Source organism: Brachyistius frenatus, unplaced genomic scaffold (assembly GCF_029030835.1).
Source record: "Brachyistius frenatus isolate BFR_SWC_R1_liver_20210118 unplaced genomic scaffold, ASM2903083v1 Contig_4, whole genome shotgun sequence".
NCBI lineage: Eukaryota > Metazoa > Chordata > Actinopteri > Embiotocidae > Brachyistius > Brachyistius frenatus.
In genome coordinates, this window is record NW_027210603.1 from 7,355,908 (window position 1) to 7,374,431 (window position 18,524).

Below are 18,524 nucleotides of genomic sequence, written 5' to 3' on the forward strand. Positions count from 1 at the left end.
ATGTTGTTGTCATTAAGGTAGTGATTCTGCTCTGAAATGTCAGCTGAGTTAATTCCATCTTGTATATTTATAACTACCTTCTACTCTTGTTTTTAAAACCCACATGGCTGTACATTTTCTGTAATTCCCCGTTTCTCCGTTTTTTTGGGGTTAATAAGTTAAGTTTTGGACAGTAAGTAGCATTTTTGGCTAGTTTAATTATCATTTTATTTCTACTAAAGCCTGGTTGGTTTGTTATTTGGCCAGGGCTCTCCCTTAAGTTTAAGAGCTGCCCCCGCCCCCCAAAAAAAGAGAATAAAATGCTGAAGAAACTGACTCCTCATATTCTTAATCTAGTTTTAAATCACTCCTCTCTCCCAGAGACCAATTGTGGACACGTTACACAAATTATATTGGTAACAGATGTGATTATGCCTAAATGAAGGCTTTTGGATAAAGCAAGAAATCTAGAACTGACAAAACAGCCCACTTCAATACACGGTCCATGCTCCACATAATACAGTGGATATTGAGTGGTTATGTTTTTGATTTAATGTTGGCTACAAGCAGTCAACATCCACCTACATGCATCAATACTCTTCATTCAGCAACCAGCTCACAATCCTCAGATGGCTATGCTGTCTGGCTTCTGGAGCTCTGGTGCAAGAAGGTGAATTAACATAACTCAGCATCTCTGAGACAATACAGCCCCAGGCCCATTTAGGATGCCGGCTATCAGCCTTTATCCCCAGTCAGGCTCCGCAGATCCTAACAGAGCCGGGCTGTGGGCACTCATGTCCTTGAGACAGTCCAAGCGATGTCCTAATCAACGGTGAGACGGTCCAACGTAGAGCTGGCATCAGCCCTGGGGACGGCCTGGCACCGGGTAGCACCACACCATGCCACACCAGACCGTTCCAAACCAGGGCTCATGAGAGATTGAGACAGCCTGGGGTAATGAAAGACAACAGCTCTGCCTGCCAGTGGAACTGCTGCCATGGAGAGAGGGCACAAAGGGAGACTGTCCATGCCAGCTGTGGCAGTCTGACATGTCTCAAGCTGTTACCTGCTGCATCAGAGGTGTACTTCATTAGATGTGTCTCTTTTACTGTAGACTGATATATAAATGTCTGCTTTTATTAAAGCTTATACACAGAATTGTAAAAACCTTAACTTAAACCCAATGCAATGCGGATTTAAATCAATTAAGTCACCCAGATAGAAATAGAAAACAAAACAAAACATTAAAACCATGATATACTTTCAAATTTAGGATGTAGGAAATACTCTTGTTGGTTAGCTTCTTAGCCTGTGAGCCAGAGCATGTGGAAGGTTAACGGTGGGGAGTGAGGGAGAATAATTGGTGTTCTGTGGTGTCAGAGGTAAGTGATACCAGGCTAACCTCTATGTTACCCCGTTCTCCTCAACACGAGGGAACCTGCTTCACCCCTTAATTAGCACATGAATACTCTAATTAGATCCCAGCATGGTGGATGAGAAATGTCAGAGACAGAGAACATACAGTGTGTAATGCACAGTCTTTTATACTGCGTATTCACTGTCAATACAGTAAAAATGCTCCTGTTTTTGCATAACATCATGTGTATACCGCATCCGACTGCAAAGATCCAGTGTGACACCTGGGATCGTATTCTTCCTGTTTGTCGCTCCTCCTTACTCTACATGAGCTTTACTGCGTACAAACAACATACGCGCGTGTGCACAGGTGCCCGTGTGTCTGTGCTTGTTTGTGTTGATGACCTTGACAGCAGGTGGGTGAACTCCCAGGCGTGTCCCAGTTTTAGTGGGAGGATCACAGGCAGGTGGGACTGTGCCTGGCTTGATGTGTCCAGATTAATGAGCTTTCCCTCACTCACATCAGTTGCTACTGCTGCTGCCTGGGCCAGGCTGGAAACAGGGACACAGACCTGGCCCGCATTCACGAGACTCATTTATATTGTCCCTCAAATGTGCCACACTATCATGCCATGCCAGCTACATATAACATTTGGATAAGGAAGGAGCATTGATGTATTGTTTCTTCTGTTATCAAAACCTGGTTCTGTTCTTGAGATTTCAACCGTAATTATTCTCTAAATGAGCTCGCTTAACTGTTGATAGAATCCCATTTTAACTTCCAAAGTGCTGCCTAGCCAGGTTTAGTGCCGAGAGGGACCAGTGCGACTTCTCAGAATATAAACATTATGAGACACACTCAATGGGGCTTTTATTTCGGCAATAAAATCAGCCAACTAAGTTACGAGAATGAGATTATCGTCAAAATGACGGCATATGAATTAGAATGTTTTCCTGATATTGCCAGTTGCAATTTTTTTTTGTAATCTGGCACCACAGTGAGTTAAGGAAAGATTTGTGTATCTTTGTGAGAAAAAGGCTGCAAGATTAACAGTCGGCCATGAAACACTACGGCCTCACCTGATGCAGCTTGGGATAAACAAAAGTTGACCCTTTGTGACCTTCTTCATTAGCAGAATAGGATGGAGGATGGAACAGGGACGATTGTTTGTGTTGGTGGTGTGTGGGTTGGAAAACAACTACTGCAAGCAGCAGACAGACCAACAGTGGATGAGACAAAAGAAGAATATGAAATGAACACTCCTGTGACCTCACCAGCAGAGAGGTGCTGGATTTACGCGGCCATTATCAGCCCTGTTCTACACAGATACACATTAAGTATTTGCCTACCATTTTTTTTTCTATACACAATAAGAAAATAAGCAAATAACTGAAATTAATGAGATAATTTTGTGCTCGGTTTGTTTTATTTTGACATTTTTGAAAGGGCAAATGTAAACAGATTTTTTTTTTTAAAGATTTAGTTACATACAAGGACTAAATCGCAGTTTAGCAAGGTGGCTGCAACACGGATACGGACACGGAAATTGTGTATGCATGTAGGTATTGTATGTTTGTGGTGAAATAAACACCTTGGAGACCAGACTTCAGAGGACTGCTGTCGTTCGTGCTGTAAAGAACGCACTAGTGATAGGAAGATGCCTGTCACAAGGCTACTGTAGATACTAATGATACAACATGGGCATGGGTGGGCACAAATGAGACACAGAGTGATAAATGATGACAGCGAGACAGCTGACACTGACCTCTCTGTCCAGGCCGGCAGCCACTGTAACTATGTCTCCAGTCTCGCTGTTGATGGTGAACATGTTGGGGATGGGGCTGTGGGGTGTCTGCGAGAGGATGCGGTAGCGCACCATGCCGTTAGCCGTGGTGGAGTCATCCGAGTCTGTGGCTGTCACCTGCATCACAGACGAGCCTGTGGAGACAAATTTAGTTACTCAGAGAGAGGTATAGTAGAATAATCTGAAATGTATGTGATCCACATCAGTGCACGCAGGAGTTCAAGTTGGTGAAAAAAGAAAAAACATGCAAGTGAGGGTCCTTTGCACACATACAGTTTGAAAACATACAGAGAGTATATGGTTTCCTGTAAGCCCATTATTGTTCATGAATTTTTGGAAATATCAAAGAATAGGAAGACAACAATCCCCATATATATATATATATAGTCAAGTCAATCAGACTTTCCAAATTGCTGTGATGTTCTCTGGCAAACAACTTTTAGAGTGCAAGCTATTACAGAGAAGAGTACAAAAACACACAAAATCTGTTAAATAAGCCCCTATTTTAAGCTGTGCTGTTTTGTTTTTGTCCTGTATATTTCAAGCCAGTGGGACAAACTTTCCATTTCTGCAGAGTCCATTTAGTAATGAGCAGCGCTGGGTCTTCTGCCATTTCCACCATCCATTATTTCAGGCTTCGGCAGCATAGTGGCAGCCTTTAATGCTTCGATACTCTCTCCCTAGTTGTCTTAGAATCACAGATAAACACTGCCATTTAAGGCAGACAACACAGAGGTGGTGAGACGGCGGGAGTTTGTGAGCATGTCTGTGGGAAAAGAATATATGTATGTCATGTGTGCATTTGTATGCATGTGCTCATTTGTGTCCTCTCAGCATGTATCAGGGGGAACAGACTCGTGTCCCCACGTCTTTCCCGACCAGAATTATTGATTTGCACGAGTTTGTCAGCTGGGCTCACAAATACGACCAGGCAATTAGGAGCACTTTGTGCTGGAAAAAGGCGAGATCACCTTGCCCCTCTGTCAGGGTTCTGCGAAAATGTCACTTTCCATCAGGCAGCCATTTGCAGGCTGCTGCTGCTGCTGCTGCCGCTGAGAGAAAAAGGGACTGTCAGCTCACAGGAGGGGGACAGCAGAGTAAGGAGACGGCTAAAGCACAAACATGCTTGAATGAGAGCACTGTGTAAGTAGAGAAAAACTAAAAAGGAGGAAAACAAGGACGTACAGGAGCTGAAGTATAAAAAGGTAATGGGAAAGCAGACAAAGGGAGAAAGTGATAATCCGTTTAGATTATAATAATATTCGGAATATTTAAGATAGTTTCAAAAATGCCACTGTTCCGATGCTAAGTCATTGGCCATCAAAGTAACTCAGCAACTAATGTACAAGCACTCCGCTTACATCAGTGGGCATGATGGTGGGTGGTAGGCGCCACACTGAGCAGGCACTAAATCATCAAAGTTCGATTATCACAGCAAAAGCAATCAAAATTAGTCAGCAACAAACATGGGGTGCACTTGTTGTGGAATAGAGCAGAAGCAGAAAAGACTGGGAAGCTGCTGGATTCATGGCAGATTTGGCGGTCCCCCGTGGGTCTGAGCAGTTACAGGTGTCTCCATTCCTATAATTGGGTCTAGATGGCACCATCATTCCTGTGACAGCCTGCATGGACAGGATAATTGTAGCCTCAAATTCTATTTCAAACTTCATTAAGTTTCAAAGCAGGATTTGTCACTTTGAGCAGCAAGGAAAAGAAGAGAGTCCAAGGAAACATAGGAAAAAAAACACAATTACTTTGATTCCACCGGGGATGGCGTCAAAATATAATCAACCTTTCCAGTCCCGTAGGGAGGAACAGAATGTGATGAGTCACATGTTGGTGCTGCTTCCTTACATTTCAATGTGGATGATAAAGGCATCAGATGATGGTGCACATTTAGATCCAAATAGGAAAAGCTATGCCTGAAAGGGTTAAACTTTGAGCCTGCTTAATTCCTATTTAATTTGAACACTAATTCCAAATCCTAATTGCTTTTCCGCCAAAGTCACTGGACCTGAAAATTTGGTAGCAGGCGCGTTTATTGTTGGCCATTTTTCTCACGTGACTAGCGATCACCGGTGAGGTCTTTCTGCTGCCTAAACATTAATCAGCCGGAGTCAACATCTGCCTCCCAATTAGAGCGAGATGGAGTAAAAATAGAGCAAGATGGATATAGACAGAAAAGAGAGGAAAAGGGAGATATACCCACACAGATTCAAAGATGCAAAGCACAAGAAGAAAGTGGTGAGTGTTTATAAAGACCACCAAAAGCAAAAGTACAAGGGGAAGTCAAAGAGTGAGAGGGCAGGGGATGGGCAGTATAAGAGGATAATAATTCTCATCAGTGGAGGGAAGATAGAGGTTGGCTTTGAGAGGGAAAAAGTGGCTGCGGTCAAACCATTCGAACTGTTCAAAAAACATAAATAAGGTCCTAAACTGGTAGCAATCACCTCAAGAGCTTGGCGTAAAAGCCAGATCAAATTCATCCTTTTGTAATCGTTTTCCTGGTGTTACAGCACATTAGCTACATCTGTCGATCTTCTCCTGCTTGGTGAAAAGCAAGTGAATAGCTAAAATGGGGAAAGTTACTTCAAGTGTACCGGGTTCCAGCTGCAGTAAAAGACGTATTCATTTTCTGAATAGACAATGTTAGGTGACGGGCAGCCGGAAGGTGTCCAAGGTTTGGATAGGGTTTATATTACCATGGTTGATTCATCTGCACCAAACATAAGCAGCTGCATTAGCTGGTTTTCTAAAGAACCATTCCACTGATTTCACACATGAAGATCAGTTAACTTGATGAGAACTATTTAGCCTATACAAACATGTACAATGTCTATTTATGACATCATTCCCCATGGCAGAGCAAGATGATGTCATCAGGTCCAACTTACTTTGGACTCTGAGATGTAGATGTAGTTTGAAACATGTGGGTGTTTCAACAATACCACAGGAAGGTTCTGATGAATGATGCTCTTGAGTTGCAAATACGGGAATTAGAGGATCCAGAGCTCTTTGAGCTTGATCCTTTGACAAAAAGTCAAGCAGTCTTTGACCAATCTTTATTACATTTATTACTCACAACACTCCAAGCTTTATGGAAGCCAAAAACACAAAACCTAAAAGTAACTTAAAAGTAAAATAACATGTTCCGATTCTGAATGGCTTCATCTCCGATGCAAACTTGGCTGAAGCTAGATTTAAGCTTCTCTGAAAATACATGAACGTTTCTGTGGATCTACGTAAAGAAAGGTGTTATGGGTAACTGTGGGTTGCAGAGGCTTGCAGACGTGCATTCCTCCTAAATCTCAACAAAGTGTTGTCAGACTGGTTGATCCAGCTCCTGTCGAGAGGCAGTTTTAAAATGGAAAAGACAAAAACAGTAAACATAAAACCGAGAATGAGTTCAAGGCTCAGTGGTATCAGAATATTTACAGCTACCTGCCATACCAACTGGCAGAAAAACGTGACTTGTCAGAAAAGCAGCTGTAAACTGATGGCCATAGCCATAGACCAACAATATTATGGAATTATTGAGGGGAATTCCACGGTTCTTTGTTGAAGAATGTTAAGGATATGAGAATTCAGGTTTTGATAGATTATACACATTTTGATCGATCTGTCTGAGAAGCTGAAACATATTTCTGGGCTTTAGCTAAGATAAAACAATTGATCTTGGAAGCAATCAACAAGCGTCTAGTGAGTTTTGACAGCAGGTTACGAGTTCTAAGGTCCTAACTGAAGGTCACACAGGTGAAATGGGATTCTATACTAGACATCAAACTGGTAAAGAAATGCAAAGTGACAAAAAAAAAAAAAAAGAGTCCTTTATGCATCCATCACTCCATCTCCCTGCTCAGTCCCTAATACCCCCCCGCCCCCACCCCAGGGGGGGTAAGACAGAGAGAGAAACTCTCTTAAATCTCTCTGCAACAGTCAGGAGAGAGAGAGAGAGAGAAATGCAGTCCCCCTGTCACCCCTTGGGAAAGTAAATCGACTGTAAGAGAAGGCACTCAGCCGCTGGTTTTGATCTTGCACTCTCATTTCAGAAGGCCTTTTTGAGAAAGACGGCCCATAAAAGGGAACAACTTGCTGTCAGAGTTAAGAAGAAGGACAGACCATCACAGGGCAGATGTTCTGAGTACACCGCAGCCTTCGAACACAAGAGCTCTCTGAAGGAGTCACGCCATCTCGACAAATCTTTATCTGGGGCCACTTAACACTGAGGCCACTTCACACGGTTTTTTCACGTGTTCTTTTTCAATTTTAAAATTGTATGTGTTCACATCACATGTATGTCAGCCTGAGCTTATTGCACTTTAGCCACAGGAGACCACTTCTGAGCAAATGATATTCTTCATTATATTAAATGAGAAGAACTACCAAAAGAACCTATGTACATAGTTTTAACAGGTTTAGCACGTTTACCAGGATAATCATCAGTATTTGATAGACTGCTTTTCATTACCTTCACAAATGAATTGTATTAGTCACAGGTGTATTTAGTGCTGAGCCGGACCCGGTGGCAGAGAGTGACAAATGTAGCCGTTTCAAACTGGTCCTGCCTGCCGGTTTGATCAGATCTCTCCCTACGTTACATCTGGTGACGGTGATAAGGGTGGTTCCCTGTCTGCCCTCGTCTTTGATGGCTTTCACACAGAGCTAGATATGACGATGCGTTGTAATGCTTCAGAGAACCTTTGATATCTGGGTCTTTAGATACTGCAAGTAATACCACTGTAGCTTAACACGTGAAATAGGGGCCCTGGATGTTTATTGGGCAACTATCCATAATAAAGTTTTGTTAAGGCTACACATTTTTTAAATATCATATTTGTACAAATATATATAAAAATGTTCACAAATATACCCCACAATTATTCTCAATTTATTTATATATACTACTGCCAAACAAAGTTTAATTTTGTATTTATATGTAATGACAACAAAGAATCTATCTATCAGTCCATCAATCTATCTGTCTGTCTGTCTATCAAATATCAAACATCGGAACTGCCCACCTGAACCAATAACTGCGCACGCTGAACACAAAGGGCATATTTTCATTTTGCAAGGGTTTAATCCAAATTGTTTTACTTTTAGAAAAGAAAAATATCAAAGACATTTCACTTAAACCCTACAGCTATCCAGCTTCACAAGTGACCATATTTGGACAAACTGGGGATGAGTGAACACTATACCTGCCCACTTATATGGGAAACCTGACTGCACCCCAGGCATGCCAATCAAACAACCCGAAACATATTCTTTTTAATAAATAATTAATAATGGGATTCTTTTCAAAAGGACCACCAGAACACTGATAAGAAGGAGTAAGTTTAGCAAATGAAAGCCAAAATAACTTGTGGAGTCAGTGGACCCAGAGTTTTTTTGGAGCCAGCCCCTGGTGGCTCCAGCTGATATTGCACTTTAAGGCACTTCCTCATTGCTTCGGTTTTCAGACCCAGACACTGACAAAAGAACTAAGTTGTTATATACGGTCTATGGATTAAATACATTTTAAGGTAAAAACTACATGATCGCCACAACCCACCCAATAATATGACATTCCTTAACTTATTACAATTTTAAAGGTTGTATGCTTTTTTTTTTTTTTCCATTTTCATGAATGGCTACAATAATGTTTTGAAAAATGCTACACATGACTGCAACGGCATCTGGTTAAAAATATGTGATTTCATGTATTCATACTCTTTGATGTTTTATCGCTGTTCAAACCTGCTGTGCGCAATGGGGGACTCTGTCTGCTGCTGCTGTTTTGTGTCCAGCAGCATTGCTGCCCAGAGCAGAACCTGTCAGCTGCAATGCTCTGACAGGTTTCAACACTCCCCCTGTTGCCAGGATGAAAAGAGAGTGTGTCACCTGGGTTAACCTCTGAGAGGATTCATGGTCGTTCTAGTCCACACAATGATCCACATGCAAGTACAGGTTGCACACTCAGCATCTCTCAGGAATCACCGGCAGCAGTCTGGTGGGTGTTTTTGGTAAATTACTGAAAATGACAGTTTTTCACAACACTTAAAGAAGAAATGCATATTTTAATGGGGAAGTGTCAAAAATAGGAGAAGTTGAGGTTTTATCAAAGAAAAGCAAAGGTGAGGATTGAAAGAGAGAAGAGGGGAAACAAAAAAAATCCAAAGACTCTGAGGCACACGAGAAATACAAATAAAGTCACATTTTTGCATCAGAGGCCCAGATTCCCCTCTATCTTTTTTTGCAATAGCTCTTTTATTGAATGTTAGTTTTTTCCTTGTTGCCGCAGGTTTTGTGATTCAAATGAACAGATTCTGGTGTGTAAAGAAAGGCGCACACAAAGCAGTTTCGTCAATTATTGATATTAATAATGTACCTCATCTTGAGTGTACTTATATTTGGTCATGCTTTTTTTTCCTGCAGGGCTGGAAACAGTGCTGCCGGGTATTAAAACAAACTTCAGAAAAACTGTGCCACACTTAATTTGAGGTCTAAACTGGAAGCATTAATAGCAAATACAAGATTTAAATGGTAAATAATACAATATTAAAGGCTCAAATTGGGCAAGAAAAGTATACAAAGTATGTCTCCTTGAACCTCCACAGATGATGAATTGCAATCATTCTTGTTTTCTTCCACTAAAAGGGCAATTATGCCAACACTTATGATCTTTTCCTAATTCAAATGAATCAGTTCAGAGACCAATGACTGAGCAAAGGAAGACAAAAAGGGGTGTGCTTCAACCGCAATCTGCTTTTTTGACAACACTTTTTCAACACCTAACAATGTTTTCTCCACAAACAAATGCTACTTGGTGGGGATTGCTTAATGAATGGCAGAGCAATTATACTCTACACAGTGCAATGTGTCTCTTGATCAATATCACACATTTCACTCTGCTCAATGCAAAATTTTATTCAAACACTTTTGTTGCTCTCATTTTAAACTATGCAAAGAGTATCAAAGTGAAAACTAAAGAAAGTAGGTTTTGGAATGTCTGGTTGCTCTCGCTAATTAGGAGCTCTGTATATAGACCCACACTCCACTGAGTAACCAGTGTTCTCACACACTCAATCCCATACACACACATACACATGCACAACATGCTTTCCTATATTGTTTACAAATCCCCCCGAGATTTAACTTTGCAGCAGAACAATATCTGAACGCTGTGAAGACAAACATGGGTCCTCGGGGTCTGATTGTTAGAACAAGAGTTCTTCCAGTCGAGACACGAGAGCTACTTGCACATTCAGCCCTCGTCTCTGGCTGCGCACTGACCACAATACCGTTCCCTGATTCTGAGGGTAGGCCTACATCTCTCCATGCTCTGCAGAATCTGATAATGATGCATCCAGCCAAGACCCTCCAACACAAATATCTCATGAACTCACCCTTGTCTGAACCAACCGGAAACTTCAAGAGTCACAGAAAATTCACCCATCAACGCCTGGTTTGCCAAATTTATAGAAATGTATAAGATCGAAACATTAAAGTTTTTCTGAAGAACAAAATGAGCCTTTGATTGGTCGAACTGAAAAAGCTAATAGAAGGATCCTGAGGAAATAAGGGCCTGTGCAATACAGCAATTTTAAACATTTTCTTCTTGCAATTCTTAGTACTAATTAAATCAAATACTTCCAGTTTATTAAAGCCTTTTAGCTATTCATTATTCAGTCTAAAGTACAGCTTTAAATTGATTATTGCGTTAGTAATCTTAAACAGAGCACGGTATGCAGCTTCTAAATTGCAAGTAACAACACTTTCTGTTCATATCTTCTATAGCAGCATTTTCACCTCTGGACAGGAGCAGACATATTGTATGACCTCAAAAGGTCATTTCTGATTGATTCTTTCATACTCACCTCACAACAACGGTTAGTCAATTCTGGATTTTTCTTCCATTACACCTACCAAACTACCATAACAAGTAGTGTGGGTAAAATCTGCTAAATGCATCAGCTTGATGAAAAAAACAAGCTAGCTGAAGAACAGATATGATACTTATTTTGAATAATTTAATAATAATAATGTGGGAGGGGAGGCACAGTGGTGCAGTTTTTATCACTGTCGCCTTATAGCAGGAAGATTCAAACCTCGGCTGGGGCTTGTCTGTGTGGTTAGCATGTTCCCAATGTGCCTGCATGAGTTTTCTGCAGCTGCCACTGCTTCCAAAGACATGCGTGCAAGGTAGACTGGTGATTTAAAATGGCCGTCGGTGTGAATCTGAGAGCTATTGACTGTCTGTCTTTCTGTATTGGCCCTGTGATGGACTGGTCACCTAAACATGGTCAAATAAAAGTGTTGACTTAGCAACTAAGCTGTTAACAAGTTAATTAGACCTATGTATGTATGTTGTTTAAACATCATTTACTGTAATCACAACAATGGATAATAATAAGCACAGCGACTTTGATGTGACTGTGGATGATTATGTACATGAAAAGGAAAGAATCCGGTCAGAACAGCCAATATTCATAATTAATTTGCTTTGAGTAAACTTCTTTTCTTACCACATTTTCTATAGTGTTCACGACACCTGTACCGCTCCCTATTTTCCAGAGGGCTCCTGGATGGCATCTTTTTGATTCAACAAAGTTAAAAGAAGAATATTTTGACTTTTAAATGCATCGCTGGACATTTTTATGTGATGAACATTGCAAATACATGTTTCTGGAATGTGTAAATCACACCTAATCCAAACCCACCTATAACATTCTGTGTGTTCAGATTTAATGAAGTTATGACTCAAAAAAGAAGCAGCTCAATGAACTATAGTGTCACAGTCCCTGCTGCAGCTGCAATATCTAGCTTTCGAGCCACAGAAACTAACTCCCAGTTCATCTCAAAGCAGAAGTGTACATGTGTCTTTCGCCTCACACAATAACTCTGCCTCAAATCTCTCCTTCCACACCTTCTCCTCATTTCTTCCACAATGTGAAAATCAGCTCGTTCGAAAGAAGGAAAATATCACAATGAAATGTTAACAAGGAATGTTCACAAAATGTTAACCTGGGTTGCTGACGTGCAGCTGTAATGAGTAGATGGATGTCATACCTGGTTTAGAGCCTTCAGCCACAGAGCCGTTGTACACCTGGTTCTGAAACTCGGGTCTGTTGTCGTTCATGTCGATGACATAGATGTACAGATCGATCGGATTCTCCACTTGGTTACCATTCATGTCCACCGCATGAGCACGCAGCTGTGAATACACATTAATGACAGAAAGGAAGTCTGATGAGCTTGAGAACCAAATAATTGAATACAAATTCCAAATATACCTTAACTAAATTAGATGGCAAGGTGCTGACTTGACTGATAAGAAACTCTGCAGACAACACATGCAGCACACGGCACAACCATGACGTTATTAATTGGCAACTTCATTTAACTTGCAAACATTCTGTTTCTTGTCTGGCAACGGGGCACGAGTATCCTGTTGGTTTCTTGGCATGGACCAAAACAACACAGAAAGGGGCAAAGTAGTGAAATGTTCCAGGCACACAAACAACACCTATTTTGTTGTTAGCACAGCCAGAGGCCTGAAAAATATCAGAGAGGTGTTGCTGCTCAAGCTGTGGCTTCTTCTTTTCGGTGGAGAATGTTTGTCTCGATTTGTTTTGACAAAGCCAGTCTTTTGGATGGATGTTTCCATCTGATGAGCTGTTCCTTGACAATGCACAGTGCGAGAATAGAGAGAGCGAAGAAGAGGAGGAGAATGAAGAAAAAAAAATGGAAAAAGGCAAATAAGATCAGAAGAAGAGGAGGAGAGTGAATGATTCTTGTGCAAGTAAATGAGAGATGAAAATACAAAGAGGCAGTGTGGGGGTGTGGGGGCTTGAACAGGGAGGACTGACAAAAGCAATCATTATCTACAGTGGGATGTCTTAATCTCTACCACTACTGTTATACACCTTCTACTTCCCACCAATCCCCACTAATGATATCTAACATAACGCAGAGCTTTGTAATAGCCCTGGAACCCAACCGGCACCGTTCACCGTGACTTACATTACTCTCATTCAATTGCTTTGAAATTTATATCCTTGACAGAAATGTTATTCAATCACAGCTTGGCTTGGTAAATGGAGAAGGGCTCTCATTCTGGCTAAAACCGACACGCTGGCAGCAAAATATTTTGTCTGCACACAGTTGAGGAGAATCTGCCTGTCAGCCTATTTACAGGAAGTCATGATGTATTGTGGGGTGACATGAAAGATTGAATGGCGGCACCTGCCTTCACTGAAACACAACTAATCATGTCGGTTTTTCTGCCTGCCTGTCAGGGATGTATCAAACCATACCCAAACACGCTGCCGCCAGAGCATTCCCAAACGCATCCAAATACCGATTCAGACACGTGTTTACGCATATTAACATGGACATTGACAAACACAAAGACACACGCTGGGGAGGCACACACAGCCAATCAAAAGAGCCCTCTTTAGCCACTTAATGATCCTCAAGATGCTAGTTTTCCATTGGCTGGAGCACAGCAAACAAACATGGAGAGGAGACCCAACAAACAAACAAACCCAATCTGTTTTCTCAGCTGTGAACACTGCACGCTGCGGATGTGTGACTGCCTCAGTGCAATAGCGTGTGTGCGAATGTGCGATAATGATAGTGCATTTTTTATCTTTTTGTGTATGTATGTTTTGTCCTTTATGCCTGGTTTTTTTTTGTGTGTCTGTGTGTGTCCCTGTATATTTGATTATCTTTCCATATTTGTGTCCATCTTTACGTTCACATATCTGCGCGTGTCTTGCCTGTGTGTTCTTGGATGGCTATTTATGTCTGTCTGTGATTGTGTGCTCAACGGAGGAGTTGGAAATGTGCTCTAAGGGCCTGGAGGAGTGCGTGTTGTGCAGACTGCAAATATATGTGTGAAGTATCAGTATTCTGCAGGGTGAGCTTTAGTATAACTGTACCAACTACAGAGGAGACATTTTGTTTGTACTTGCTTCATTGGCTCCAAAATATAAGTATACTTGCTTGGTACTTAATGATTTTGTACTGAATTGTGTATGTGGTACTTTTTTCATTCTGCTGAACTATTGTTGTTATTGTAGTCCAACATGCTAGCTTTATATAACTATAGAGAGCTTCTAAACTAATTAGATATAGTTCATGCTACTATATCCAATATTATTTTTAGCCACTGGGGATGGTACTGCTGGTCCCATTCAGTTGATCCAGACTAAAATGGGAACTATTGGCTTCACATACAATTTAGTCAAGATATTTAATAGGTTGTGTTTAATGATCTAAATGCAGTGCTAAAGCACATGGTACAAGTGCATTTAGGGCGTGTCGTAATTAGTTTTTGCTAGTTTGACAGCAGATAATCTGAGTGCAAAGTAAGGCTCATGGTTCAAAGAGGTTGAACTTTTTGCTCGTATTAATCAGGGTATGCTTTGGGTGTATTATGAAATCTGCCCTTTAAAAGACAATTGCACTTGCACCTTGACAGATTGCTATTATAATGATATATTTGCCAAATAGTAGTGAATTATCTGCAGAGGAAACACATCTGTTTGTAGGTAGAGCAGATTAATGTACTCAATGATATCGTTCACATTGTAATCATTTCATTTTTCATCTTTGCATGTTTGTGCCCTATTACATGTGCATAGCAACCAGAGTGTACACCTACCTGCGGTATCTAGGCGCATATGACTAACTTTATAATGTGCCACTGAAATAACAGTAATATACTGCACCAGCGATTTAAAACCAGGTATTTGTTCGTCAATTGTTTTCCGCTGCCTTAAGACAACCACCAACAATGCACCTGACCATACATCATTTTGAGATCGACACGCCCATGCACACTCAGATGGGTGACACTACATTTGCAATTTAAACAACATGGGTGCTTGTGGGACAACTGTGTCAGTGTTAAAACTAGCAAAGGCAGTTCGGCTGCGCTCAGCACCACTTGGTGCCACTTTGTGCTGCCTGATGCTGCTTGGTGCCGGGTATAACATAGAGTCTGATGATGATCCTCTGATTTCTTTTCCTCTTGTGCCAGCAGCATGTCAAAGTTTCCAATTATTCAGTGAAATATTTAAAGATCTACCTGATGGAATGGCACAAACTTCTGTGGGAGATGTCACCCTTGGTGATCCTTGGAATTTTCAGGGCCATTGGGTTAAAATTCCAGTTTTTCCACAAATTTTGTTCAAGACTAAATACCTGCTAAATGACTGACATTCCCATTAGCTGTAGTTAGTTTTTAAAACTGTTAATATATTTATATGCTAAGAAAATAGTGCAAATGCTAACGTTGTAACAACAAAACACCAACATGTTAACATTGTCATTCTTCTGTCATTCAGCTGCTACCATGACTGTGGACTCGTTTTGTTGTTTAATATCAATATAAATGATCAAAATCCTAATTTATTCTGATATTATCACATTTTATTTATCATACATTTGTTGCCAGTTGAACACATATGTACATATCAGTTGTTTGTGAGTAGTGCATCCATGTACTGTAAAACACAAACATAAACCCTCCTTGTACAATGAAAAACATGCATTAATGCTAACAAAAATGAAGTGAAAAAAAAATCACAGACATTTTTTTATTTGCTCAATTCTCCTCTTGCCCTGCTGCCTCACAGCAGCTCTGTCTGACAAAACTGAAGCTCAGGCTAACACCCACTCTCCTCACCTCACAGATCACTTCCCCCTGGTGCTAGTCTGTCAAAAACAGCAGCCTCGTCTCTCTTTTCTCTTGAACCCAAAACTAACAAGCAAAGTTTGGCCTACGAGAGCGCAGCAGTGCTGGGAACTTCCTGTCAAGTTGAAAGAAAGTGAGCCATGGACCAAATTTCCCCTGTGTCAAATGCTGGCTGCATTCTCCCGCACTAAATCATACATCACATCACAAGCAGCATGGGTCTACGGAGTCTAAATAGGAGGCACATTCAGCTTGAAGTGCCCTCAACCTAACATGCTGTTTTCACTACAGGCCGTGTCAAATAAGAACTGTTTACTGAGCAGCTGTCCTTTTCCAGGGAACAATAACCTGGCTGCTTTATTGATCCCAATTTGCTGGTTGAGTGTAAGGGCAGCGAATGGAGAGACAACAAAAACGCACATAAGGCAGTGTCTAGGGCCTGAAAGGAGCAGGTAAGGCTCATTTGAAACTAAATGGAACACACACACTTAAACACACAGAAAACAAACCAATCAAGACAATGATGTAGAGCTTTGTATTGGTTTATACTCAGTGCAGCTGAGCAGTGTGTGTGTGTGTGTGTGTGTGTGTGTGTGTGTGTGTGTGTGTGTATGTAGCAATGTTGGTAATATGTGCACACTGCTGAGTGTGTGTGCACTGAAAAAAGCCCCACACTCCCCCATCAGATTCCTTCCTTCCTCCTAAGACAGGAGCTTTTGAATTAGCTCTATCAGCAGCACAGCCATCTATCACGCTGACAGGCACGCAGGCTTTGTGAGTCTGACACTGTGCTTACCTTGAGTGGAGGTGTTCGTCTTTGCTGATACAAATTGAAACCTGTAATGTGTGTATATGTACCAATGGCCTAGCCTTAACACAAGTTTCATGCAGTCTGCATATTTAATTCAAACATCCAGAGAGCCATTTAACCCGAGGTTTCCAGAGAGGCCAGTTATGAACTCAACCCTTCAGTTTCTTGTTTGTTTGTGCGTGTGTGTGTGTGTGTGTGTGTGTGTGTGTGTGTGTGTGTGTGTGTGTGTGTGTGTGTGTGTGTGTGTGTGTGTGTGTGGTGAGGAACCCATATTGGCCACATGCAGGCTAACTGCAGCTGTCAGCCTGCCCTGTTTAACAGGCCAGCTGCTCAGAGTGCATGAGGTGAGTGTGCAACAATGTGTGGGCCTGCTGTACACAAAGGAAACGTGGGAGACATGTACAGAAAGTGAGAGGGAATGGGAAAGAAGAAGACACATCGTTTATGAATCAGCATGCCATACGTGGACACACAAACACGTAAGCACCCATCCGAAGCCGCACCTCCTCATTACCTCTGATGGTTAGAACAAAGACAACAGTTTTCTTGCACTCTGCCTTGGTTCCCTTTCTTGCTCTCTGTGCTATCCATCCTGTGCTGCTCTGTGCAGCTAAACCTCAATCTAAACAGCAGCTTATGAAGCAGTGTGTTTTGTCAAGGCATTCTTCATTTCATTCCTGGCTTCAGCATCAATCAAGGCCTGGAAAGGCTGGTGTGAAGGTAGTGCACAAAAGAACAGCAAGTCCTCTGAATGTGCTCTGACTCGTGGCATGAAAGGTAGATGGGGAAGAGAGAAGCCAAGGCACATTTCCACAGGGATAATTGGGAGATAATGGGACAGATGTAAGTGGAGCCAGAGGGGAAACAGAAACAGACAAGGCAGCAGACAGTCGTTTCTTCCTTACATGGAAGGAGGCTCTCTCCTCTCTGTCCAGGGGTTGGGTGACAAACATGTTGCCGCTGATGGGATCTATGTTGTAGATACCACTCGGGGGCTGATCAGCGCCTGCTCCGGTGATGCTGTAGCGGATGCCAACATCCTTATCCTGATCTGAGCGGATCTGAGGAGAACCAGAGAAACAAGTTCAGCAGAGAGGAAAATCTGTTTTTTCAGCCCTGGCTTTTCAGGCTTTCCCTGCACTCACAACAAAAAAAGTACAAAATGTTCACAGTATGTCACATAAATTGTCAAAAGCACATTGTGAAGCAAAACCAAAAGTTTGAGAGAAAACTGGGAGTACGTGGGATGTTTGATGGATACATTGATGATAACATTTCCACAGCAAGCTTGCTTTTGTGCTAACACTTTGAACTTACAGCCTGAAGGTGAAAATAGAAGATTTAACGGTGTAGCGAGAGAAATAGATCTACTGCCTGACGGTTTTTATCCAGCCTGGGGAGTTTTTGGTTTTCTTTACCTTCATGGCCGCAACTCAGCAGACCTTGAACAAGTGTAAAAGGACCCTATGTCCAGCTATGACGTAATTTCTGATAGCTACCTTTCTGAATTATGAAAAACTGATTCATTCCTTTATCAGCTAAATCCGCTCGCATTCAATATCTCAATGTGTATGCAACACCTTTAACACCTCGGATGTCTTACAGAACTCAAAATGTGACATTTACAGGAGTGATATACAGATTCAGTATTAATTGCTCCTCTGCCATAGCAATACAAATATCAATATTTTTGTTAAGTGCCTTGCAGACTTAAAAAAGAAGATAAAAGGAATGTAGCATTTCTTTTGGGATTGATTTTCAGTGGGCTTTGAGGACTCTACTGTGTAACCAAACAATGCAACAACATCAATATGGCATCAGTTAAATTGCTGGCTCTAAAAGTGTTACTAAGTTGGCCTTTTTTCAAAAATGACAAAAAGCTTTGAGG

The 18,524-nt window shown here is 41.5% G+C and overlaps 1 protein-coding gene across 2 annotated transcripts in view; it reads right to left on the reverse strand.

The window, feature by feature from the left end:
* cdh4 (cadherin 4, type 1, R-cadherin (retinal)) overlaps positions 1–18,524 on the reverse strand; it is a 195,328-nt gene that overhangs the window by 24,071 nt on the left and 152,733 nt on the right. For both annotated transcript variants that reach the window (XM_069713535.1, XM_069713545.1), the window contains exons 6-8: positions 17,542–17,697; positions 12,192–12,336; positions 3,102–3,274 (exon numbers count right to left, since the gene is read on the reverse strand). In XM_069713535.1, coding sequence (XP_069569636.1) covers positions 3,102–3,274; positions 12,192–12,336; positions 17,542–17,697 — 474 coding nt within the window. The remainder of the gene's footprint in view (positions 1–3,101; positions 3,275–12,191; positions 12,337–17,541; positions 17,698–18,524) is intronic.